Below are 27,262 nucleotides of genomic sequence, written 5' to 3'. Positions count from 1 at the left end.
CAATAATATCTGGGGAAGCACTAAATCTTTTCCTCAAATGCCAAGCAGCAGACTGTGTGAATGATCTGGAGGTTGGTTTCTACTCAGCAAAAGAAGCTTCCCTTACAGACATAGGCGTTACAGTCTGAGGTAGTTGAATAAGCCCTACACATTAGAGACCCTTTGGTATTTTCCCTTCCCATCCCCTTACCCTTAATTATCTTACCTCTATTCTATTACCTGTGTGCAGCTTCAGCTCACATTTACATTCCTTTCCTAGCAGATGTACATAGGATGAAGAGCTTAAGCCGTGGGTGGCTGCTATAAATATTTCCTTGTCAGTGTGTTTCCTTCACCCATCTTTTTTAATAAAAGAAACAGGTAACAAGCAAATTCGAGGAAAAGGGGGTGGAGGAGGAGGGAGGGGTAGCATTTAACCCCTTGAAAAAGGAAGGTAACAGCTGTCCCATGTTCCTTATTAAATTCTCCATGCAGTGCTATAGGGCTAGGACAGCTGACATGAGCAACCCTATGTTAAAATAAGACATGCTCAAACAAGTAATTGCTGAAACAACTAACTATTGTGAATATGTTTACAGTAAAAAAGGGAGGTAGAAACAAAATTTAAATGAACTATTGTGGGTATGTTTATAGTAAAGTAGGCAGAAACACCCTACATTGATATGCTATCCTTATGCAATCTGCAAAGCAATTGGTCTTTACCAGGAATAGATGTTAGTAGCTAAGGCAGATTATATAAACTGTGGGGTGTGTGACATGAATTGGAACTGTGGTATCACTCTGTGTCTAAAGAGCCTGGGCCTGGCTTGTGTGTGCAAAATGCTGTTACACGCCTAATAAAGTAACCTGAGTGATCAGTAGGGTTGCCAACCCTCCAGGATTCTCCTGGAGTCTAAGGATTAAAGATTAATCTTTAAAGATGGTCATGTGATGAAACCTCCAGGAATAAGTCCAGCCAAAACTGGCAATCCTAGTGACCAGCTAGAGTCAAACTGAGTTTTTTGGATCTCAGAAAACTGGATGCGTGTTTGTGACATTCCCCAGGGTACAATCTCAACTACGGAACAGCTGTGTCCCCTCAATTCTCCAATCTGGGGTGCCTTTTACACTGCTTCTTCTGTGAGAGCAGCCACTCTTGGCCTGCTCATGAAGCCTCCAGCTTGTAATTTACTCCCAGCTATTCTTCAGGAGTGGCTAGCTGAAGCACTCTTGCATTGTATTGCTGCTGTCGCTCTGTAAACTCCAAGTCCCAGACTCATCCCCAGAAATGTGCATCTTGTACTGCCCAGCTCTTTCCTTCTAAACAATATAAGCTGACAGAAAGTCCATCATTTCATTAATAGAAAATGATATGCACAAATCTTGTTATCTCAAAAGGAGTTCCCAAACACTTCAATCCAAACACACTTGTTTAGATAACACAATCAAGCAAGTGTATTAACTACAGAAAGATACATTTTTAAGAGATTACAAGTAATGAGACCTAAAAGTCAGAATTGGTTACAAAGAAATAAAAAGGTAAAACGCAAATACCTAACTTAACAAGCTAAGTGAATTTAAAGCAAAAAGTTCTCTCTCACCACATGCTCACAATAGTCTGGCTGGATTTCTTTCAGCCAGGACCCCTCCCTCAGTTCAATGAAGCTTCCTTTGTTTTAAGTGTTAATGTAGTGAGTAGAGACAAGGGGAGAGAGTGATTTGGGGTGTCTGTTCCCCATCTCCAGCTGGGATTCAACGACAGCCAGTCTATTTACACAGGAACTTCCAGCTTTTCCATTGCCAAGATATAAATTTCTCACTCATACCCTTCTTCCTGCCAAAGAATGGCCACAACCAGGTGACAGTCCATTTCATTTGGTTGACACCTGGCTGAGTTGTCAGTTAGCCTTTGGTCTCTGAGGAACTGGTTTGTGCCTGCTCTTCTAAACTTCGAGCATGTCTCAGCAATGTCATACAAAGCTGCCATACACATTTTATCAAGACAATAACGATCAGCAAATTATGAGTTTTTGTGGGAGAGTTACATCGGTGGGAGTGAAATTTTAGTGTAGGCACTTACAGAGTTAGATCAATGTAAGGTGCCTTGCATCGACCTAACTCTGTAGTGTAGACTAGGACTTAGTCAAGATGCTACCTATGTCAACGGGACAGCTTCTCCCGTTGGCGTAGGCATTCCACTTCTCCTAGACGCTGTAGCTATGTCAACAGGAGAAGCCTTCCCATCGACATAATGCTGTCTATGCTATGGATTAGGTCGGTATAACTATGTCGCTCAGGGGTGTGGATTTTCCACACCTGTGAGCAGCGCAGTTATACAGACAGATTCCTAGCGCAGGCCAAGCCTGAGGTGGTTGTCAGGGAAGGCACCCACACTTCTAAGCTGAACACATTCTACCTCGATCCAGGACTGAAATAGAGTGGGGAAAAAAGTTCAAGGAAACACTTCCTTACATTTCCAGCATTGTCAACTCTTGTAATGTTATTGAAAGTCTCAATATTTGGTGTGGTGGTTTTTTTAAAAAAAAGACCCAGGTCCTGGAATCTAGTGATTAGGTGAGAATCTCAGCCGTCATTTTGTTTTGTTTTTAAAGTAAGTCTCTAGCCCTCGTGGTAGCAGAGAAAGGCTTGAAAATAGTACCCGAGTCTAACCTGAAAGCTCAAAAACCATGAAGGAAATAAAAACACTTCAAAAAAATCATACTTTAAAAAGCAGTCTCTTCATTTTGGGGCGGCCTGACTCATGATTTTTGAGCACACAGGGTTGGCAGTATTTTTATCACTTGTTTCACTAACTTATGTGAGTGTTCATTATGGAGAATACGGTCTCCTCCTTATCCTCAGATCAAGTGACATCTAACTGTTTAGCTCTTTCAAGAATTTCACCAGTTCTGGTCTTCACTAGTGCTAAAGTAACTTCCATAATTCTGCACCCACCCACCTTTAATGCTATTAAAAAGCGCTGTAGAAGAGATATAAAAGGAGAGAGAACAAGACAGCTGCGGTTAACCAGCACCCCACAACTAGTGTGTTCACTTTGGTAACCTATTTCTGGGTCACCAAGAGTCATCTGATTCCATCAGGCAATTCCTTTTCCTTCTATTACTACCAGGCTAAAGATTATTTTCCCCCTTCCCTTTTGCTTCGGTAATTGTTAGAGATTCCAATTTATCTCCCTCTCCAAGGGAAGTTCAGTAATTCAGGATTCTAAATCTGAAAGGACTACAGTACTTCGAAGACAAATGAAAAAAGCGAGTAGGCCACGTTTTTAGTTTGTTCAAGTACAAAGAAAATCCCTTTGTAGATAGATGTATGGTTCCTTATCTAGAAAAAAAGCTTAATCACATTCCATCCCCAGGTCTGGTTAGGATTGGCCAGTTTTCCTTCATAACGTTTTGAAAATTCAGCTCAGGGAATAAATCTTCATTCTCCATTTTCAATTCATAGCATTCATCTACTAGGTGAGGTTTATACAGTTAAAAAACCCTTCACTGGTCCCATACATATGTTAAAACAGAAAGGAAACATCTGTCATTTGACTCATGAGATGCATGTCTGAGGATGTTTTTCTCTAGAAACACTTGCCACGATATGGACATATTGCATTACTGACTTGTTTTACCTCCGCTCCTTGACAACTTTATGTAACCGTTTACAGAGCCATAGTTCTGTAGGCAGCACGGGATGCCTAAGAGAACAATTGAAGAGTATAAGAAACTGCTAACCAAGATTTATACTATAAAGATTTAAAACTACCAAAAAGCATCCAATTTAATCAGACAGCGGGCTAGAGAGCAAAGACTCAATTTGTATATGAACTTTCACTTTCCCCATTTCTACATAAGTGAAGTGTCTGATGTTTCTCTGCAAACCCCATCCGCACCTCTTCTATTATAGAAGAGGCCGAATAATGCTGACCCACTGTTCACTTTAGATGCACATATGAGAGCGTGGGTGACTGTAGAAATTAAAAAGGAGTGAAAGGCAGTATTTTCCAATAGGAGCAAATCTTTATCAACATAATAAAGAAAGTACCATATGCAACATCCCCTACTCCCACCCCTGAGGTTCACCCACTCTGTACCCAGGTGTGGAGCTTTCCCACAGGCCTTCTTCTCTCCCCTACAGACCTTACATTTTCCCCTAGTGCTCCTTTGCAAGCGGAGGAGAAGTGAACCTGGAGTTAACTCCTTGTATAAAAGGGACACAGCAGTAATCCGGACCCTGTTATCTAGGTATATGTAGAATTGCAGCACAGTACATTTTCCTCCAAGTATGGAATATTTAAAAACCCAGTTGTGGGTTATAAGTAACATCACACTCCTCCCCAGACAGCAACTTTAAAAATTAAAGATAGTGAGTCTGCAAGAGAAGAAAATGCAATGGATTTATAGCAGTGAGCAGTACTGGATTTATTTTACTTCTCAAACTACAGACACCTCTAGAAACTTTGTGACAAATGGACTATTTAACTGGTCTTGCCCTCAGCACTCCTGTCATAAATATAAAGGGAAAGGTAACCACCTTTCTGTATACAGAACTATAAAATCCTTCCTGGCCAGAGGCAAAACCCTTTCACCTGTAAAGGGTTAAGAAGCTAAGATAACCTCGCTGGCACCTGACCAAAAGGACCAATGAGGAGACAAGATACTTTCAAAGCTGGAGGGGTGGGGAACAAAGGGTCTGTCTGTCTGTGTGATGCTTTTGCTGGGAACAGAACAGAAATGGAGTATTAGAACTTGTTAGTAAGTAATCTAGCTAGAAATGTGTTAGATTTCCTTTTGTTTAAATGGCTGGTAAATAAGCTGTGCTGAATGGAATGTATATTCCTGGTTTTGTGTCTTTTTGTAAATGAAGGTTTTGCCTAGAGGGATTCTCTGTGTTTTGAATCTGATTACCTTGTAAGGTATTTACCATCCTGATTTTACAGAGGTGATTCTTTTACTTTTTCTTTCATTAAAGTTCTTTTTAAGATCCTGATTGCTTTTTCATTGTTCTTAAGATCCAAGGGTTTGGGTCTGTGTTCACCTATGCAAATTGGTGAGGATTTTTAATCAAGCCTTCTCCAGGAAAGGGGGTGTAGGGCTTGGAGGGATATTTGGTGGAGGGGGTGGGGAAAGAAGTCTCCAAGTCGGCTCTTTCCCTGTTCTTTGTTTAACATGCTTGGTGGTGGGCAGCATAGGGTTCAAGGACAAAGCAAAGTTTGTACCTTGAGAAAGTTTTTAACCAACGCTGGTAAAAATAAGCTTCGGGGGTCTTTCATTCAGGTCCCCACATCTGTACCCTAGAGTTCAGAGTGGGGAAGGAACCTTGACAACTCCCAAGTGTTCTTCTGGAACAGAGATGCTCTATGAAGCATTAAATATTGCAGGAGAATTATGCACTAGCAATTTCACACAAGGATACTTTAATGTCTTTAGATAAAGTTGTTGTATAAACAACAACTTTTTTTATCCCAATAAGATCCCAATTTCCCTCTCCATTAAATGTAACTTTTGGATTTACAGTCTAAACAAGAGAGGATGTTGCTGCTACTACTAGAAATCAATTTGCTAATAAGTAGGCCACCAAATGGACTGCACTGAAGAACACTAGTTCTACACAACTTCACTTCCACCAGGATGAGAAAAAGGTTGCTATTTAACTGATTTCTTAGAAGAATAAACGGCTGGAACAGCATCTATCTTCATAGTACAGTCACCAAATCAGAACTATTTAAGCTCAATACTTTGAAGTAATCAAAGACAGAGCTCCTGCACTATAAAACTGAATACAATATTACATAGATGTATGGAATATGATGCAGTAGGTAGTAGCTACTCAATAGCTTTTCAGGAACAGATATAATCCAAGTGGATTATTTCAGCTGAGGTCAACACTGTTTTCAGGCCAAACCTAATATTGTGTCAAGAGTAAGCTCCATGGGAGAAGAGACAGCATCCCCTAGTAAGCTATTTCCTTAGGCCTTAGATGACATCTCACAAAGCTGCATGGGCGGACTGAGGTCAAGTTCTGATTACTGCTATTTGTTTATTTCTCTCATTTCTGGTCTTTCCCTTGCCTTAGAACAAAAGCTGAAGTGGGACTGGACATCTGCATGTGTATAAAAATACTGGTAGTCAAAGCTCATCTTTAGTTATATATACACATTTATCTAAACACACTTGAACTCACTGTATAAAGATATTCTGTCAAACTACCAAGAAAAGCAGATGGGTGTGTGTGTGTCCGCGCATGCATATTTTAGCAGTTGTCCAAGAAGGTACTTACTAGATGTAGGCAGCCACTTAAGCTTCTTTGTCTCTGCAGAGTGGTCACCTTTAAGTATAATTTGTTTTTTGAAGTGTTAAAAGCACTTGGTTTCATTTATAATGATTTCAGTTAACAAAAGAAATGGCTTAATGCTAAACCTACTTTTTCTAACTCACTCTGAAATCAAAAAACCTACACGAACTGAAACCATGGGCACAACATTTAAATTATTTTGCTTCTAAAAAAATTACTAAAAAGGTCATTGCAAATATTTGCAGTGGATTTATACTTCTAACCACCTGAAAAAGGTTTCCACTGGAAACCATGGCACAACTTTTTGACTATGACAGGGAATCACAAAGAGAGTTCTGATATGTGAAGAGAGACCAAATTAACATTTTACAGTCCTTTGGGCTATGAAAAGCCTACTTTGGATACCTCAAATTACTACTTATAGGCCACACATCAGATGTATATGTATTCCACAGTAGTTCACCAGATTTTATTCTATAGCACTTCAGATTTTCCTCCATTAAAACGAGGCTTTTGCATCAGGTCTGAATAGCAACATATTCATGTTCTATTGGTCACTTAAAAATGAATAAAATGCCAAAATCCTAGCAACTTAAACCAGATCAAACCCACTTTAAGCAGCAATGTAGGTAACCGAGTGCTTCAAGGTGGGCCAGTGTTTCCATTCTACATTCTCCTATCAGAATCTTAAACTTGGCTGCTTTAAATGAAGTGATTTTGGGAAAGACAGCTTGCTCAACAAATGTCAGCCCCATGCAATTTTGTCATCTTTTTACGTTAAGATAATACTTGTGAAAGGTGCCAAGTTGACAGTTCTGTAGAGTTATGTTTTTTGTTTATCTAAAGAAATGGCACAGTATGAACAGCAGTGATGCCAACTTCCCCAAGAACATGCAATAACCTGGAAGAACCACCTTCAAAACGAGAAGGTAGTTCCAGTTTTCATACCTGTGCAAAATGACCTCTCCCGAGTCCAAGCCTCAACAACCACCGTGGTTACCGCCAATGAACTAACATGGAACTGGACTAAGACTACAAACTCATTTCACACAGGTCAGATTACCATTAGGTAATAATGTTACTCGCCATCCTAAATGCCAAATTAAATCTGAGTATGTAAAGACAAAAAGCTCCATATATCCATACAATCCCAGGAGCCATAAAAAAACAACTATGCCTGCTTCATGATTTAATAGCCTTAAAATTGTTCACATTTTAAAAAGATAGAAAGCAATAAACTGTTCCTAGCTAGAGCTCAGTAGAAGTCCTGAACATGTCCAGGTTGAGAGATATTTTACAGAGACAGCTCTGATTTCCACTGAAAAAAAATCCGTGAAAGGGGAATTCTTGAAGTTATGACTTTTTTTTAAAAAAAAAGTGAGATTCATTTCAGCTTCTGCAGAACAGCTGGTAGAATAATTCACCACTGGGGGGGGGGGGGGGGGAAGCATTTAAAAAGGAGCACTGAAACTACTAGAGATGGTATAAATGATCGTCAGACTGAGCAGCAAATAATTCTTAAAGATAACCACCATCATTGAAATTGTTGCACGATAGGTAATTGGAGACCTGTACGTCTGAATTGCCATTAGCAACCTGAACAGGAGAGCTAACTTCCAAGTTACCTGAAGTTGTAAATTATCCTCTTTCTAGGATTTATAAATAACTTTAGAAAGCATTAAGTTACAAAATTAACAGTTGTATCTATTCCAAGAAATAAACTTCCTTTAGCAAAACAATGACAGTTTATAACACTTGTTACCATGAAGAGTACTGAAATTTCTAATACAAATAGTATTATTTAATTACATATATGTGACCTTATTCCATTAAAGGAATAGAAAACAGCTCTTTTCTTTTGCATTGGATTAACACATGTGGTACAGTGCAGTTTCATTAGTGCATTTCACTTCATTCTACACAACACCCACCACGCCCTATCTTTTAGATGGGCAAAAGTAGGTACTTAAGTAGCCAGTGGCTTCCACGTGGCTGGACTTTACAAAAAGGAGACAAGACATTTACAATGCACGCTTCACTTCTCTACAGAGGAAAAAGGACAGTAAATTGTCTAAACTCCTACATGCCACAGGGAGCTACAACAGTGGTACTCTCAACTCACCTAACAATATTGTTAATCTATCCAACCACACACTTAGCCCAGCAGAATAGTCTGTCCTATCTTGGGGACTCTCTTTCTGCCCCACCACCCCCACGAACATGATACAGTTCTGTGGTGATCTGGAAGCCTACTTTCATCTTCTCCAACTCAAGGAATATTTTCAGCACACCACTGAACAGTGCACGGACCCACAGGAACCCTCCTACCAACACTACAAGAAGAATTCCACATGGACTCCTCCTGACGGTCAAAATGACAGACTGGACTTCTACATAGAGTCCTTCCGCAGACGTACACAGGCTGAAACTGTGAACAAACACCATCACTTGCCCCATAACCTCAGCAGTACAGAACGCAATGCCATCCACAGCCTCAGAAACAACTCTGACATTATAATCAAAGGGGCTGACAAAGGAGGTGCTGTAGTCAATGAACAGGTCAGATTATGAACAGGAGGCTGCCAGGCAACTCTCCAACACCACATTCTACAGGCCACTATCCTCTGATCCCACTGAGTGCCACCAAAAGAAACTACACCAGCTGCTCAAGAAACTCCCTGCTACAGCATGGGAACAAATCTACATGGACACACCCCCAGATCCCCGACCAGGGGTATTCCATCTGCTACTCAAGATCCATAAACCTGGAAACCCTGGACGCCCCATCATCTCAGGCAACAGCACTCTTACAGTAGGATTATCTGGCTATTTGGATTCTCCCCTCAGACCCTACGCTACCAGCACTCCTAGTTATCTTTGAGACACCACCGACTTCCTGAGGAAACTACAATGCATTGGTGATCTTCCTGAAAACACCATCCTGGCCAACATGGATGTAGAACAGGGGTCTCAAACACACGGCCCACGGGGTTCTTCCCTGCAGCCAGCCAAGCTCCCTGCGGCCCCAGCCTACCTCCAGGCCAGGGGTGGGCAAACTATGGCCCCAGGCTGGATCCGGCCTACGGATTTGCCAACCCCGTGGTGCTGAGGGCTCCGCACTACTCTGGGAAGTGGTGAGCACCCTGTCCCTGCGGCCCCGGGGGGGGGGGAGGGGGCAGAGAACTCCGTGAGCTGTTCTTGCTTGTGGTTGCCTCCCCTGAAGCTCCCATTGGCTGGGAACGGGGAAGCGCAGCCAATGGGAGCGTCGGGGGAGGTACCCACAGGCAAGAACACCTCACGGAGTTCTCTGCTTCCACTCCCTCCCCCCCTCCCCCGGGTAAAGTAGCCTAGGAGCTTGGGTAAAGTTCCTAGGCTGTCAGTCAGGCAAGCCGCAGAGCTGATGGTGGGTGGGTGGAACTGCCAGCAACCTTACCTAGTTTCCATCAAATCTTAGTCAAAATTGAACCACACGTTGCTAACCTTCTGAATGTTCGACCAATCTGCATTCTAAGGTGGAAAGATGATCCATTGGAGAATTTCCAACCAGTTCTAATGGAAACATTCTACCTAGATAAATTATTTTGGTGAGAGAAAGTAGTTAAGGTTATTAGAATTCCTTCTAATCCACACAGTGTAATGCATATGAAGTTCACCTCAATCAGTGAGTGAAACTGTACACAAGTTTGATAACAACGGAACAGATCTAGAGACTATTTGGTGAACAAAGAACACGTGCAACAGATTCATATGCATAAAATGAAGCTGCCGATCCCCAGGTCAGGAGCGCAGCCATAGGGATCCATAAGTCATCATGAGAAGCTGTACTCATCACTGGAGGAGAAGATGGACAAACGAATACAAGTTGGAGGACCCCCAGCATTGACTGGCATGGGAGTATTAGGAGGTGGGGGAACAAAGAGGAGGAAGAAGCATAGGGGCATGGGGCTGAGGCAAAAGAAAGAGGCTGGACTTGGAATCTGAAAGGGGCTGAAGGGGGGGAAAAAGGACAGTGTCTGAAAGGTCAATGGTTAAGAGTAGAAATAGGTTCCAAGGGGGGTGGGGGTGGAATTTATTCTAAGTGTGAGACTGTAGAAGAGTTTCAGTGGGGAGGAGGGTTAAGGGACCTTGATTTGTGAAAAACTGGGATGAATTGATTTTAATTGTGTGTTGCAAAGCAAAACTGTGTTACAATTGGAATGACTTTATTGTAATTTGTGGGGAATTAATTATGTAAATGGGGGCAACGTGAATTATTTTTTTAACTGGGGAAGGAAAACTGATCCTATGAGGAAGCAAGTGGGGAGATTCATTCTGATTTGTCGAAGAGCGAAGATGAAGAATTTTTAATCTACTAGTCCTTATTTCGTGGTAGTGACACGTCCTGGTCGGCAAGCAGCAACCAGGAAAGTAATTCATTAGATGGTCTCACTACTAAAATTTTTGAAACCCCTGGTCTCGTCCACTCTTTGCAAATAGAACCATCACAAATCATAATGTGTATTGACAGTCACTGCTTGTCTCAATGGATCACTGCCATAATGGATGTCAGGGGTGCGGGACATAAATAGAAAACCCTGTATTCAAACATTCACAACCGTTGAAGGCATTTGCCAGGAATTCCATTTGTTTGGAGAGTTGCTGACACAGTGAATTAAGTATTGCAGTCAGGAGAGCCGTATTTCACATCACATTCTAAATGAGTACTAGCCACAGACTGATACTTTACCAAGGAAGGGCCCACACATAGTAAAGAAAAAGATACAGCAAGCGTTTTAGTGCTGAACCACAGCATGATGCAGATAACCATATTTGAACCAGTCAGAAAGAAGACCTACTCTACCCTTCAAGTGAGAGAGATACTAATTTTTAAAATATTTTTTATACAGGCAGAGTATTATTGAAGGTAGAGCATTAGCAATAACACTCAGTCATTGAGATGACATTACAGTCATTCATGGAAAGGTCAAAATCTAAAAGAAACCAACATCCTGTTAGCGAAGATACTTATAATATTGTACTGGTGACTGCACTAGTCTAATCCCTGTTCCAGTGCATACCATTCCACCAAGTTTCTGAACTACTGAAATATCTTTCAGAGTTACCACATGCATCCAACACAAGGCCAGCTGAGTCCCGAGACTTGCAGATTTATTATATACAACACTCCTTTTTCACTACTAGTTATTTCATTTGCCTTGAAATAGGAACTGCACACATTGATAAATTAATAGTAAAAGGTCACTTAGCTTCTCTGTAGCTTTTGTAAATATCTCAGTACCAGTACTGGATCTATTAATGTCAAGAATTATTGGATAGTACAAAACAAGTTGTATGCCAAAGGAATATATTAGATCTCATTGGTATGGTACACTCGACTAGCCATTTTCCATTACTAAAAATAAGAAATCTTAGCAACAAAGAACCTGAAACTGTTGATCATTAGAGATCAGAATAATTTTTTTTTAAAAATAAAAACATTGTTTTTACATTCCCAAAGGATTTACTGGTAATTTACACCTTACTTTGAGATCTGTGAAGTTCACTTTTTCTTACTGGACAACAGAATTGATTTTTGATTTAAGACATGTAGCTATAGCAACAGATGTTAGAATTCTGTAACAGGTTAAATTACAGAGTTTCACCATGATTTATGACTTAGTTCAGTGGTTCTCAACAACAGATGAAAGCACCGGATCCACGGAGAGCTGCCAAGTCATAGGATTTTAACTCTCCTTGTTACCACCAGTTAAATTGTACGTAAAAAAGCTTTAAAAAAAACAAAGAAACAAACACGTTTTCCACTATTACATTTTGCCCTGCAAACAAATTGCTGCATGGGCAGTCCCACTACTGGGACTCCCTCTGAGACCTTTCCACTCGATTTATCTAGAACACCTTGTCCAGCTCTGGAAGAACACTTCGTCCAGTTCTCTGGAACCTAAAAAAGTCAAGTTTGACTCCAGATTTCGTCACTCAGGTTGCATTGTTTGGTCGATAGCAAAACTAAGCTGAGTTGATCAGACTCAAGTGTAGGGGGTTGATATAGGCCAGGCCGCAGCTACAGTTACAGACTTTTATGAACCCCAGGGGCAGGGAAACTTGGCCTATTGCAATCTTGAATCAGGGGGATTCTTCAATAGTAGGTAGGGGCCTAACTTGCTTCAGTGCTTTAGTAAATCCCAGTAGGCATTTTTTGATACCTAAGTACCTTTGTAAATCTGGCCTGTGGACCATAATATGCACATGTTTGAAAAAATCCTGCTTATGCCTGATTTATCCTTTATGCCTGATTTATCTTGCCCCCCTCAATCCTTTATGCCTGATTTATCTTGCCCCCCTCAATGTGATCTGACCATGGGAAACAAGACAAAAATAGCCTCATGTGAGCCAATAGCTCCCCATGGAACATCAGAGCAAGTCTGAGAATTTCTGTGATGACAAAGTTTCATCTACTACTGCTGTTTCATGAGGAGGGACAGGTTCTACTGCTGTAACTTGAACAAGAATTTATTTTTATAGTTTTCAGAGTAACAGCCGTGTTAGTCTGTATTCTCAAAAAGAAAAGGAGTACTTGTGGCACCTTAGAGACTAACCAATTTATTTGAGCATAAGCTTTCGTGAGCTACAACTCACTTCATCGGATGCTTACCAATGAAGTGGAGTTGTAGCTCACGAAAGCTTATGCTCAAATAAATTGGTTAGTCTCTAAGGTGCCACAAGTACTCCTTTTCTTTTTGTAGTTTTGTCTTTGTTTGTTATTGTTTCAGATCATTGATAGGGTCTCCTGTTTTCTGGTGACCAGAGCCTTACGTAGACCTTCATCCTCCTGAATAGGAGATGAAACAAGATTGTTAGGAGGATGTATAATTTTACAATAAGGTCTATGGGAAGACTTCCTTTTTCCTTGGGTATTGGCATCTTTTTTGTAGATTTGCCAGTGAAAACATGAGAGAGCTGAGAGAGATCTTGCTGTAGGCTTCCCGAAGAAGGCAGTGTTCATTTACTGTGCATTTTGGGGCTGAGCTTTGTTTTTCTAGGGAAAAATTGCCTTCACTTGTGCTTCCATCTAGTACTTAGTTCTGTATCTCTCAAAGGTTTGGCCTTGGGTCAGGAATATTGTCCACTACTTGTGGGAAAGGTCTCATCCAGGGAGGGAGATGTCTAGGAAAGTATACACAATCATTCCTCTTTGCAAAAGAGCCCAGTTCTAGGTCATCTGTCATTCTGGATAGCTACAGCCTTCTAGAGCTTATCAACTGTATTGCTAGATCATTCAGAGATAATCATTAAACTGATACGAAATATACCCAGCCCCCACTGGCCAAAAGGGACAAGCCTACAAATCACTGAGCTCCATGTTGCACTGCTGTTAGATCATTTGTTTGAGACAACTCTTTTCGATAGCCCCAGGAGAACTAGCAACATGATGGTATGTAATGGTCAGAACGGTTTACTGCAAGACTATCAGCTGTTTGTAATTAAATAAAGATTATAGTAATGTTGAAAACAAGGTAGCAATGTTTAAAGCTAGGACTCCCCAAGACAAATTCCAAGAAACTATGTTAGGCTACATCAGCCTCAACTTTGAAATACTGCCTTGTATGTTTATTGCATTAACAAGAAAAATCAAGATTGTGTTTAAGTCGGGGTGGCCAACCTGAGCCTGAGAAGAAGCCAGAATTTACCAATTTACATTGCCAAAGAGACACAGTAATATGTCACCAGTCCCACCCGCGCATCAGCTCCCCCGCCCCACTCCCAGCACCTCCCACCCACCAGCAGCCCCGCCGATCAGTGCCTCCCACTCCCTCCCCACACCTCCCAATCAGCTGTTTCAAGGCATGCAGGACGCTCGGGGGCGGGTGGGGGGGGGAAGAGAAGGACCAAGGGCACTGCAGGCTCAAGGGAGGGGGCGGGAAGGGGTAGAGTGGGGGGCAGGGCCTGTGGCAGAGCCAGGGGTTGAGCAGTGAGCACTCCCCGGCACATTGGAAAGAATTGCCACTTTTAAGTCTGTAATCGAGCGACCAAAGAGATCGATGGGGTGGGATCTTAGTTACCCAGGAAAGAATTTTCTGTAGTATCTGGCTGGTGAATCTTGCCCATGTGCTCAGGGTTTAGCTGACTGCCATATTTGGGGTCAGGAACGAATTTTCCTCCAGGGCAGACTGGAAGAGACCCTGGAGGTTTTTCGCCTTCCTCTGCAGCATGGGGCACGGGTCACTTCCTGGAGGATTCTCTGCTCCTTGAAGTCTTTAAACCACGATTTGAGGACTTCACTAGCTCAGACATAGGTGAGAGGTTTTTCGCAGGAGTGGTGGGTGAAATTCTGTGGCCTGCGTTGTGCAGGAGGTCAGACTAGATGATCATAATGGTCCCTTCTGACCTTAGTATCTATGAATCTATGAAGTGTTCTCCGACCTGACAGCAGGATTCTCTGGCTACGTAGACTCCCTCCTCAGGCCCTACGCTACCAGCACTCCCAGCTATCTTCGAGACACCACTGACTTCCTGAGGAAACTACAATCCATCCTGAATACACCATCCTAGCCACTATGGATGTAGAAGCCCTCTACACCAACATTCCACACAAAGATGGACTACAAGCCATCAGGAACGGTATCCCCAATAATGTCACAGCAAACCTGGTGGCTGAACTTTGTGACTTTGTCCTCACCCGTAACTATTTCACATTTGGGGACAATGTATACCTTCAGATCAGCGGCATTGCTATGGCTACCCGCATGGCCCCACAGTATGCCAACATTTTTATGGCTGGCTTAGAACAACGCTTCCTCAGCTCTTGTCCCCTAACACCCCTACTCTACTTGCGCTACATTGATGACATCTGCATCATCTGGACCCATGGAAAAGAAGCCCTTGAGGAATTCCACCATGATTTCAACAATTTCCATCCCACCACCGACCTCAGCCTGGACCAGTCCACACAAGAGATCCACTTCCTGGACACTATGGTGCTAATAAGCGATGGTCACATGAACACCACCCTGTACCAGAAACCTACTGACTGCTATTCCTACCTACATGCCTCCAGCTTTCATCCAGACCACACCACATGATCCATTGTCTACAGCCAAGCTCTACCATACAACCGCATTTGCTCCAACCCCTCAGACAGAGAAACACTTACAAGATCTCTATCAAGCATTCTTACAACTACAATACCTACCTGCTGAAGTGAAGAAACAGATTGACAGAGCCAGAAGAGTACCCAGATGTCACCTACTACAGGACAGGCCCAACAAAGAAAATAACAGAACGCCACTATCCATCACCTTCAGCCCCCAACTGAAACCTCTCCAGTGCATCGTCAAGGATCTACAACCTATCCTGAAAGACGACCCATCACTCTCACAGATCTTGGGAGACAGGCCAGTCCTTGCTTACAGACAGCCCTCCAACCTGAAGCAAATACTCACCGGCAACTATACACCACACAACAAAAACACTAACCCAGGAACCTATCCTTGCAACAAAGCCCGTTGCCAACTGTGTCCACATATCTATTCAGGGGACATCATCATAGGGACTAATCACATCAGCCATACTATCAGAGGCTCGTTCACCTGCACATCTACCAATGTGATATATGCCGTCATGTGCCAGCAATGCCCCTCTGCCATGTACATTGGTCAAACTGGACAGCCTCTACGTAAAAGAATAAATGGACACAAATCAGACGTCAAGAATTATAACATTCAAAAACCAGTTGGAGAACACTTCAATCTCTTTGGTCACTCGATTACAGACCTAAAAGTGGCAATTCTTCAATAAAAAAACTTCAAAAACAGACTCCAAGGAGAGACTGCTAAATTGGAATTAATTTGCAAACTGGATACAATTAACTTAGGCTTGAATAAAGACTGGGAGTAGATGTGTCATTACACAAAGTAAAACTATTTCCCCTCCTACTGTTCTTGTAAAGTGCTCGAAATGGCCCACCTTGATTATCACTACGAAAGGTTCCCTCTCCCCCCGCCCGCCCCGCTCTCCTGCTGGTAGTAGCTCACCTTTCCTGATCACTCTTGTTACAGTCTATATGGTAACACCCATTGTTTCATGTTCTCTGTGTATGTAAAATCTCCCCACTATATTATCCACTGTATGCATCCGATGAAGTGAGCTGTAGCTCACGAAAGCTTATGCTCTAATAAATCTGTTAGTCTCTAAGGTGCCACAGTACTCCTTTTTTTTTTTATGGATACAGACGAACATGGCTGCTAGTCTGAAACCTAATTTCATAGGATCTCAGGCTAAGTCACCTGAACATAAAATGAAAGCTGTTTTCCCTAACTTTGCAAAAGTGCATTAACGTTGAAACAGAAAGAAAAGCAGAAAAATAATCTCCCCTCTAGAAGTATTTTCTGTTTAAAAAAACTGCATGCATACGCCCACTCAGATAGAGAAGTCTATAGTTACTATAATTGACCACTATTGACCACCCCTACAGAAACAGGGATCGTTTGTACAGGTTTAGGGAGGCTTAACATGGTCATCACATTTGAGAAGAACCAGAGAGCTATTCTTGAGTTTTTACATAGTCTAAATATAGGAATTTTTATATCCTCTTTTAAAAATCATTTAAATAAAGATCTGGACTGACCATCCTCGCAGAATGAAGTCTGTCAGTCATAAAACAGATAAATACTGTAAAGCTGTTAATGAATGCTCCTCCACAGATGTGCCTGACTAGTCCTACACTTTTTACCGAAAACGCCAGAGTGCCAACTGGTTTTATTTGCAGTGGTGATTCACTGTGGTAGGTATCCCTTAACAAACATCAGATCAAAACCACAAACTCATTTCATCAACACCAGTGAATCTCAGTTATGCTTGAAACACTGATTAGCCTTCTTTTGCTCCATAAATAATTTTTCTTGCCCCAAAACAGAAATGGGCATAAATCTCCAAATCTTACTGTAAGTTCTTTATGTAAGTCTGTTCTTTGCTGAAAGTGTTTAATAAGTTAATAAGCTCCATTTCACAGCAAAAGTATACCTGGGTGAGACCACTCCAACTACTGCATAAAGCAGCAGAATGTCTGTCTTCAGAAGGATCCCCAGCGATGTAGTGCATATTATATAGTTATGCAACATTGTTTATATTTTAGAAACAAAACCATCACCACAAAACTAAACTCTTTTCCAACTAACTTTTAGAAGGGCTTTGAATGCTGCAAGATAACCAAATTCTGAGCTTCAGAATACGCGAAATCTTGGAAGTAGATTGCCTGGTGTGATTGTAAAGTTAGACAATTCTGCTAAGCAATTCCAGCAAACAAAATATCCTCTATTGAGTTTGACAACCAACCAACCCACCCAACCTAACCCAAACAAACGATTCAACATTTCATCGGTCACTGCAACAAATATTCACCTTAATAGGGCAGTCAAATGTAGATATGAATGTGCCAGCTCTCTGGCACACAGTTTAGCAGCGACTGTTAAATGAGGTGGAACAGCCAGCAAAGAAAATCTCACTTGAGCTTTTTCATCTTCATCCACTGTAGCTATAAAACAAACCCTTCTGCATAGCTCTCAACTGTCTGAAGAGAAGAAATAGTCACTTGTTCGCTAGGGCAAGTTAAAGTGCTACAATTCACTTCAATAGTACATGCCCTTAAATACATGCACTGTTACTGTATCATCAAGTACAAAAAGCAGGGTTGAAAGAAGACAAGTGTATGTGGTGGTGGGTTGGGTTTTTTGTTTTTTTGGGGGGCAGGCTTTTTGGATTAATGCAGCTTGACTGTTGATTTATGCAATGCTTTTCTCTTTTCCCACAGGGTGAAGATTCTTTATCCAGAATTGCATCTAGTGAATCCAGTGAGCAGCTAGCAGAAGCCACTAAATGATGGTACTGAAGACTGGAGTATTTTATTTCACCTGTTGGTCCAGATTGCACAAAGTTTTGACAATAAGCAATTTAAGTGGCGCTTTGAAGCAGGCAGTCTGGGCTTTGGGACAACTGGAACATGAGCCCTCTGTAGTTCCCATTACATATGACGCATTTTCTTCATTGATTTAATGGATGAGAGAGAAAGGATTCTTGAGTTTGAACCAGCAGATCAGTTCATAGTATAATTTAAGGAAAAGCACACACTGAAAAGTCATACTGACCTCCTTCTACACAGAAAGCAGCAGTAGGTCTACTGGGCTTTTTTCTTCTGAAAGCAATATTCCTTTCCCACAGTCTCTTTAAAAACTTAATACCCAACTGAAGAAATACATGTACATCCTCATCTCAGAAATGTAGTCTCTTAATTGAAGGCAGGTAGTACCTCTGTCTGAATGTAAAAAATGATTTTTCAATCAATGTGGATACTCCACTTTTAGATGTGATCGGTCAGCATCTCTTAACTACACTTGCCTAACATCAGTGTCATCACACACTGAAAGATTCAAGAGAACATATCCAGATTTTTATGCAGTGAGCTTTTAAATAAGAGTATGTATAAGTGAAGTCTACTAGTTTTCACATACTTCTCAGGATAAACCCAATCCTAAAAATATAAAAAGTGATATATGGCTGGATTATACCACCAATTCACAAGCTTCATGCAGCTGAGTCAGCTGGCATTATTGACCTAACATTTTATTATTTAACCTCATAACGCAACCAAAAGGATAAATATCCTGAAATAAAGGAAGTTTAGTATCTTCTATAGTTGTGATCCAGTAGATTATCAAAGTCAATTTTAAAATGCTTCTCAACAAGAATCCAACCACTGTATTGCAGACCTGCATATTTAAAACTTGCCCTGAATTACTACTGAGGAGCTAACAATTAAAAAAGGAAGTTTGGTTTCATAGGAGAAGCAGCAGATAGAAGGGCAGAGAGGCATTTGTGCACATGCAGAAGTATTCCTTAAATCACATTGAGGTGGAGTGCTCCTGGCATTTTCTCATCTGATCTGGATTTCAGTTTAACTTTGTGATAAAGTTACTGTTAGCGTGTCTAAAAAGAAACAGAATGGAGCTAAAAGGTGAGAAGTTATTTAAGCTATTCCAACCCAAGGCCAGAGATGGGGCTCAGCTGCAACTCTGTCACATAAGCCCCTGTCTTGGGAGAGTAGAAGACCTATGTGAGAGGAAGCAGAGATTCACATCAATGAACTTTATAGAATAATAGGACTGGACACCATGCAAGCCTCTGACCTAACTGAACTCATGCTGGAATCTGCTTCTGAATCCATATATCAGAGCTGTGAATCTTGGAACCTGTCCCTGTGCTCCAGGACACTATGTGTTGTGATGAAAATATAAATTTGATTTTACAGCATGTTTTATTCTCGGATATCTAAGTTACAATGGTAATCAGGTAGTACGCTCAAAGTTGGGAAGAAAGCTTGGCAGGGTGGCCTGCAGCCTTACCTGATCATCTTTGCATAGCACACAATACTTTGAAGAATATTCTAATGCCAAGAAAAAAAAATGTTCCACAACCAAGGCTGTTGCCATCAACTGTCAGGAGCAGACACCAGATCATGAGTTACTGGAATTTTTGAACTGTTCCCTTTCCCACTACCATATATTAATTAGCTCTATATGCTCCGGCAGTAGGTCATTTTCCCTTACAATTACAGGAATCCATGGCAGGCAGGCTGCCTGCTGATATTGCAATGAAGGATTTTACCTCATGTTAAGCTTTCACATTCCACAGGCAGAAGGCACACAGTCTTAAAATTTTAATAACCCTAATTTGCTAAATCAGATTTACCATAGGACAGAAACCTATACCCATTACTCGCATTCCCAAGTTCCTAATTTGTGCTACTGACCGTCTACATTTAGTTATCAATACAGCACATCCTGCTGTGTATTACTAAATTAAAGAAATATGTACAGTGAGTTATCCCTGGGTTAAAGTACAGGCTTTTGTAACCATCCATTTTCATTAACTGTCCTTACTTTTTGTCACAATAGTCCACTGCTCCTTACTACCACAGAGGGGACAACCACCATAATCTCTTTAGAGCACTAAGACCAAGGAAAAATAGGCCATGGTGCTGCAAACTTCACTAGTTTCTAGGCTAATGGACAAAAGAGAAAATAAGACTAATCAGTGTCTCAAGTGACAATAGCCCAGTGTTTTTAAATCATGTAAATAAATTTTCTAATTGTATCTGAGCCAAATGTAAGTAAGTGCTTCACTACCTGTTTAAATACGATTAAGATATTTTAAATTAATACTTACTGAGGAAAGTTTATCTTTAAGATCACCACTGCATGCTATGCATCAAAATTTTCACTCATACTGAAGCTATTTAGCTGCTTGTCTACACAAGAAATTAACTGAAATAGCTATTGCTAAACAGCTCTCGATGTGGACACTTCAACACGGGGAACTATTCCAGAATAGCCATTGCACTTAAATTCATACCCTACCTTAACATGAAATAATTTTCAAGTGTAGACAAGTAATACTTTGCGAAGTGTTAATATCAGCGCAGTTATTTGTGGTTTCATAGTACTTTTTCATCCAAAGATGTCAATGCAGGTTGATACCAGATTAAATTTCTAGAAGAGGAACTTCAATGCATGACTGAGGTAAACGAAAACAGACTAGAAAAAACTCAAGTAAAAAAAACCCAAGTAATTTACATTCATCAATAAGATCTAGATATACAAAGACTGCTCTTCACTCACCCACCCAGCCTCCTCCTCTATACTCCAACGATGTCACACATTTAATCCTGATTTGCCATGAAAATTCATGTGAATACTCTTGTCAAACCAGAGAGAGAAATATATACTGGTCTGAAATTATGTTCATACCTGCACTAGTGCTAAAAATGCCCTACTAAACAGAGGAAGCTGTTTTCTAATAGTAGCAAACAGATTGTTATCTGACCTTGAAGAGAATGGAGAAGAAATATTGATCTTAAAAGCAAGATCAGGGAAAAACCTTGATCCCTGCAAGTTTGCCCCCCTCCCCCAGCTGTCATTAAGTGAAATGAGAAGTTGGACTGCAAGTGAGGGCTCCTAAATATGAAACAGCAAAAGATACCAGGCAACAGCCCAAACTGCATCTGAATTTGTAGAGGAAGGGTAAGGGAGATAGAGTTGTATGACAGAACATATGGAAAGAGTATCTCCAGGATTGAGTCATCCATTTCTCCACCTTTATCATTTTTACACATTGATGTGTCATAGAGTTACATACAAAGGGCAAAGGAGAGGTCATTGATTTAGACAAAAATACCGAGACTTGTGAAAAAATCAGTTAAATGGATGCAAAGAAACGAGATGGTCAAATTTTGGCTATGCCAACGTTTAACTTTCCTTTCAAAAAATTAAACATCCCTTTTATTTAGTGAAGATATGGGAAATGAAAGGAAGGGAGACAGGGAAAAGAACCCAAAATACTGACAATATATATTTGTTTTGCATTCTTTCTGTTGGAAAAGTAAACTTAGCAGACTGCATTTTTCTAAAACAACCTCTGGATTGGACAGGTATTTTCCTTCACCAAGATTTCAGGTCCTTTCTGGCCTTGGAATCTATGAAAACAGCCAGTTGTTGCTACAAGACAACCTGGAACACATATGGAAGACCCATAACCTTTTGTATTGGTCATAAAAGGCTGAATGAACCCACATGGAAGCACGTCACACTGCAACTAGACCACCAGGTTGGCTGTTAATCCTCTTGTTATGATAAAGTCACTGAGAAAAATTATGGGAGTGACTAAAATGTTACTTTCCAAGTCCAGCTTGGTGTTCAACAGATACCTTCTTACCCACCCCATGACAGTTTAACAGCACCAAGGTGAAAGCCTAGTGTATTGACTAAATCTTTTTTCTATTAAAATAGTTTAGTGTCAAAAGCTGTGAGATCTAGGAATGTATGATGGCTACTCTGTTTGCTTTTATAGTCACTGTAGTGCTAGTATCTAACCTGTTAAGTGTTTAATATAAACTCTCTCCCCACCTTTCCCTTCCCAAATACAAGTTTCAGCTACTGTTAAAATTCCAGGTCAGCGAGTCAGTCACACTGGACCCTACTTAAAAAGGGAATTAAAAATTCACAGAACATCTTGTGACTGCAGGACTTCCTTCCCCCACACTTCACCTCCTGAGCCCACATGCTGGCCTCAAACATTTCAGGGCCTATGGGTAAAAAGGCTATTCTAGCTATCATTTCAGCATTGAATATAATTTAATAGAGGTGTGCATAAAGACATATATTAGTCTGGGGGGGCTAAGGATGGAAAAAGTTCCAAATGGCTGTTAACATTTCATTTAAACCTTGCCTGAAAGAGGTTTACCACCCTCCCTTGGTTGTATACTGTTCATATATGCCATCTACACTAGGCTGCACATAAAGTGTCAGCAATCTTCTCACAACCTCAACTCCTGCCAATCTCAAGGACCAACTACCCACTCAATTTTCAAGCATTCTGTTGGCACCTTGCTCAGACTCTTAATCCTAACACTGATTATCACTCAGTTGCTTTCAACGTCATTTCATCCCACAGTGCCCAAACTCCAGAGATCCCATGCTGTTCTGATGAACTTGCCAAGAAGATGGTTACTCTCTGTGAAAAAAAATAAAAGGCAACAAGACAGGAGAAGAGTATTCAACACTACACAATTTAAATTCTGACTTTATTGTATGACAAAGGGAGAAAACCAAAGGAGGTTAAAATTCATTTTATTTGCAAAGATTATTTCAGTTTGGCCTTTATTTAAAGGCAGAAACACTTAACCAATGATTTCTCAATTTTCCTTTCTTGGCAATAAAATAGGCTTGAAAGATTACACAGAGAACTTAATCTCAGAAGGATGAACAATCACCCAAGTAAGCAATGAATTAATTAATAATATAAGGATGGCAGGTCCAGTGGTAAGAGCAAGAGTAAGGAGAATAAGCACACCTGGATTCTTTTAACACCTGATAGCACCTCTCTGTGACATGGACAAATCACAACCTTATTATGCCTCATTTTTCTTACACATTCCCCACTTACCATTCTCAGAGGAGAACTGTGGTGTCTAATGTTTATTAAGCATCTTGAGATCCTTGAGAAGTAGAAAAGCAAATCAGTCACCATGAACACCATCAGCATAGGTGCAAGTTTTCAGTAATCTCAAGAGAATGAACAGAACATGCATTAGGACTGAACCAAACTTTTAACACTAAGAGATCCCTCCAGCTCAGGGATGAAGCACAGTGGTGGAACTTTGTTCTGCCCATACTGGGTTCACCAATTTGAGATTTTAATCAAGACTCTAGTGATAGTTGTTTTTCCTAAAAATGCCAGCCCCTGGAGTCAGGTGATTACATGAGAGACTCTGTATTTTTTCCAAACAAAAGCAAAGTAAGTTTCTCAATGATCTGGTTACAGAGAAAAGTTTGAAAATATGACCACCTTAAGGCTCAGAACAGAACATGAGAAGACCAACTTAATTTTTAAGCACATAAGGTTGGTAATACTGTGTCGCTCTTGTAGACAAAACAACTTCAATCTACATTAATGTATATCAAGCCCATTTTATGAGCACTAAACTGTAAGAGAAGAAACATTTCTTTTAGTGTGGAAAGAGGAACAGCTGGGAGAAGGAATAAAAATGGCAGTACTTGGGGATCACTGTAGCACATGGGTTTCTTAAGTTCTTGTTCAACTGCTTGGACACTAAAAACTCAGCAGTAGGTAGACGAGGTCAGTTGTGCTTATTTATGCTGTTTTAATAACTAAAGGGAAACTTTACTGGACTGAATATCTGCCAGAACCGCCTTTCCCTAGCCCTACACAATTTGTTTACAGATGCTGCAATATTAAACTATTTTGCTACTGCACACAGCTTGAACTTAGCATTATTTGCTTGCATTTTAAGAAGTTAGAGTGTTATTTTAACTCCCAAGGACTAAAAAAGAAATCAGTGCAGTTTATTTTTGACTGAAGAACAAACATGCTGCAGGTGGGGACAATAGGATCACCGCATTCTCAATCTAGAAAAGAATCAGTTCTGCCTGTTTCCTCCTTTTATATTTGAACATGGAATGACTGGATGACTAGCCTTTCATGGGACCCATCCTCCCACAACCCAAACCGAAGCGGACCTCTTGCTCAGAACTGGAATGCCAATGCTGTCTTTCAGAAGTCATGAGTTTACCTTAAAAAGTCACTTTAAACATGTTTAAGACCTCTAATATTCAGATTATAATTTTCAACAGAGGACAGTCTGAGGATAAAAAAAGGTGATTCTATATGATGAATTTCACCCACATTATTAACAATCAATCAGTCATTGATAACAAAGTAGCATCTAGGGGCCTTAATCAAGTTCAGGGCCCTACTGTGCTAGGTATTATACATATGACATTATGAGCATGTCTATACTGCAAAGAGACACCTGTGGCTGGCCCGTGCTCACGCTAAGTGGCTGTTCAATTGCGGTGTAGACCCTGGGGCTTGGGCTGCAACCCAAGTTCTGGGACCCTCCCACCTCACAGGCTGGGAGAAAGGAGATACCTTCATTTTACAGTTGGGGATCTGAGGCACACAGAGAGTTTAAGCAACTCTTCCACGAAGTTTGTAGCAGTGTGAAGGCTTTAACCCAGATTCAAATCCCAGTCTAGTGTATTAAATACAAAATTGTATTTCGTCCCAACATCCAACTTATATTGTCACTAAAAACAGAAATACACATACTTCAATCATTGCTTCCTCCTGAGCTATTTATTGCCTATTATAGTAGCTATGCGATATCATAGCCAACTATACCATTCAAACAATATTACTTGTAACAAACTTCCTGGATATCAGTGTGTGTGCACAATAATTTTTACTTCTAGTGGTTTTTACTATCATCTAGTAGCAGTGCTTGTTACAGACCTATAAATAAATAAGCAACAGGGAATCCCAGTAATGCTTAGGGCTGCATGATTTTATCTTGCAAGATAGATTGATTCAATATGAGGTTTATATTTCAATCCAATGCCTATTATTACACCCTGCTTACCACCACATAAAAACGAAACAGAAACACACAGAGTAGGTCTGAAGAGATTTCCCTTTTCGACTAGGATTTCTCCTAAGGTCTCTCTCAACACATGACTCATTGCCCAGATATCGTTCATATAGCTTGCCTTTAACGATTTCATTTAGTGTGCCAGTACATATACACAGCAGAGACTTCCTCTGTCTCCTCCGCTTCAGAGTGCTTCACACACAAATGAGGCATCAAAAGTAGTACAGACATTTATGTGGCATAAAAATGAAAAGTCATATTCCCCAATATGATCACAATAGCCATGATCAATAGAAATATGTTCTAAGGTACTCTGCAGAAAACTTCTGTGGTAGTAGAATGAATGAAAGGAACCGCAAAAGAAGCTTATGTTTGCAAAACAGAAGCAAATTCAGAGCTCTTATCCTTTGGGTCACCAGCAAATGGGAGTACCAGGAGCATGATGGACACTCCTAATCGCTGGGGATTGGAGAGTTCCAGTCCCACAGAGTTGGGAGCTCCTCCATCACACATCTCCTAACTTAGCAGCTGTTTTGGCTGTTTCTGGACTTGCACTAGAAGCTGCATGGGTGGTGTCACATATCACAGCTTTATTCAGACAGGAAAATTCTCCTTCCCCTTGACACTAGCAAGGAAGAATAGGGAAAGTAAAGGAACGGTGGAAAAAGCTTACTTTTTTCTTCTATGCATTTGTTGCGTCAAATACATGTCAAAGGAATTTTAAAGGCTAGGTTACAAATGTCAGTAATAATTATATTCACATAATACAAGTATAGCTATACAGTCTATATGAAGGGTGAGCTAAGGGTTTAATATACTGGTAGAAGGGAAAGCAATAGAACGAAAGGATAAAGGACAGCTTTATCACCACAACTGGGGCCAGCTAAAATCCCTTAGTCACTGGTAGTGAAAGAGGAAGAGAGGCTGAAGACTGTCCCAACCATTGCTATGGTGACTAATTAAATGGTATGTCACCAGATGCTGTGGGCATTTCCAACTACAAAACAGTTTATAATTCAGAGCTACTCCCCGCCCCTCCCCCCCCCCCCGCCTTTTTTTTTTTTTAAATCAGGCCCCACAAAACAGGTATTGGCATATGCCCAAGACAGCCAGCTAGTATTTTAGTCTATTCCCTTTGGCCCTTTAACAGCTTCTATTATTCTTTCTTCCTCATCCTCATCTCCCTCTTGGTTGCTGTTCAATTTCTCTTTGAGCCCTGCCTTTTTCCTACATAGCACCAGTGTTCAGAGGTACAATCATCAGATCTATCACAATTAGGGCTGTCAAGTGATTTTAAAAGTTAATCGTGATTAAAAAAAATTGTGATTAATTGCGTGATTAATCGCACTGTTAAACAATAGAATACCATTTATTTAAATATTTTTGGGTGTTTTCTACACTTTCAAGTATATTGATTTTAAATTACAACACAGAATACAAAGTGTACAGTGCTCACTATTTTATTACAAATATTTGCATTGTAAAAAACAAAGAAATAGTATATTTCAATTCACCTAATACAAGTACTGTAGTGCAATCTTTTTATCATGAAAGCTGAACTTAAGAAATATAGAATTACGTGCAAGAAAATAACTGCAATCAAAAATAAAACAAAGTAAAACTTTGGAGCCTACAAGTCCACCCAATCCTACCTCAGCCAATTGCTCAGACAAACAAGTTTGGTTACATTTGCAGGAGATAATGCTGCCCACTTTTTGTTTACAATGTCATCTGAAAGTGAGAACAAGCATTGTAACTGGCATCAAGATATTTATGTGCCAGATGCCCTAAAGATTCATATGTCCCTTCATGCTTCAACCACCATTCTAGAGAATGTGTGTACATGCTTATGAGGGATTCTGCTCAATAACAATCCAAAGCAGAGCGGATCAATGCACGTTCGTTTTCATCATCTGAGTCAGATGCCACCAGCAGAAGGTTGATTTTAATTTTTGGTGGTTCGGGTTCCATAGTTTCTGCATCACA

The 27,262-nt window shown here is 40.6% G+C and overlaps 1 protein-coding gene across 3 annotated transcripts in view; it reads right to left on the bottom strand.

The window, feature by feature from the left end:
* Positions 1-27,262, bottom strand: part of MCU (mitochondrial calcium uniporter) — a 143,681-nt gene that overhangs the window by 36,716 nt on the left and 79,703 nt on the right. Inside the window, exon 2 of one of the 3 annotated variants that reach the window (XM_037903947.2) lies at positions 23,272-23,323. The exons of the other annotated variants lie outside the window; for them this stretch is intronic. Within the exon in view, the coding sequence (XP_037759875.2) occupies positions 23,272-23,274 (3 nt within the window). The 5' untranslated portion in view covers positions 23,275-23,323. The remainder of the gene's footprint in view (positions 1-23,271; positions 23,324-27,262) is intronic. 3 annotated transcript variants of the gene reach the window in all.

Source organism: Chelonia mydas, chromosome 7, assembly GCF_015237465.2.
Source record: "Chelonia mydas isolate rCheMyd1 chromosome 7, rCheMyd1.pri.v2, whole genome shotgun sequence".
NCBI lineage: Eukaryota > Metazoa > Chordata > Testudines > Cheloniidae > Chelonia > Chelonia mydas.
This window is presented reverse-complemented; position numbering and strand designations above follow the sequence as displayed.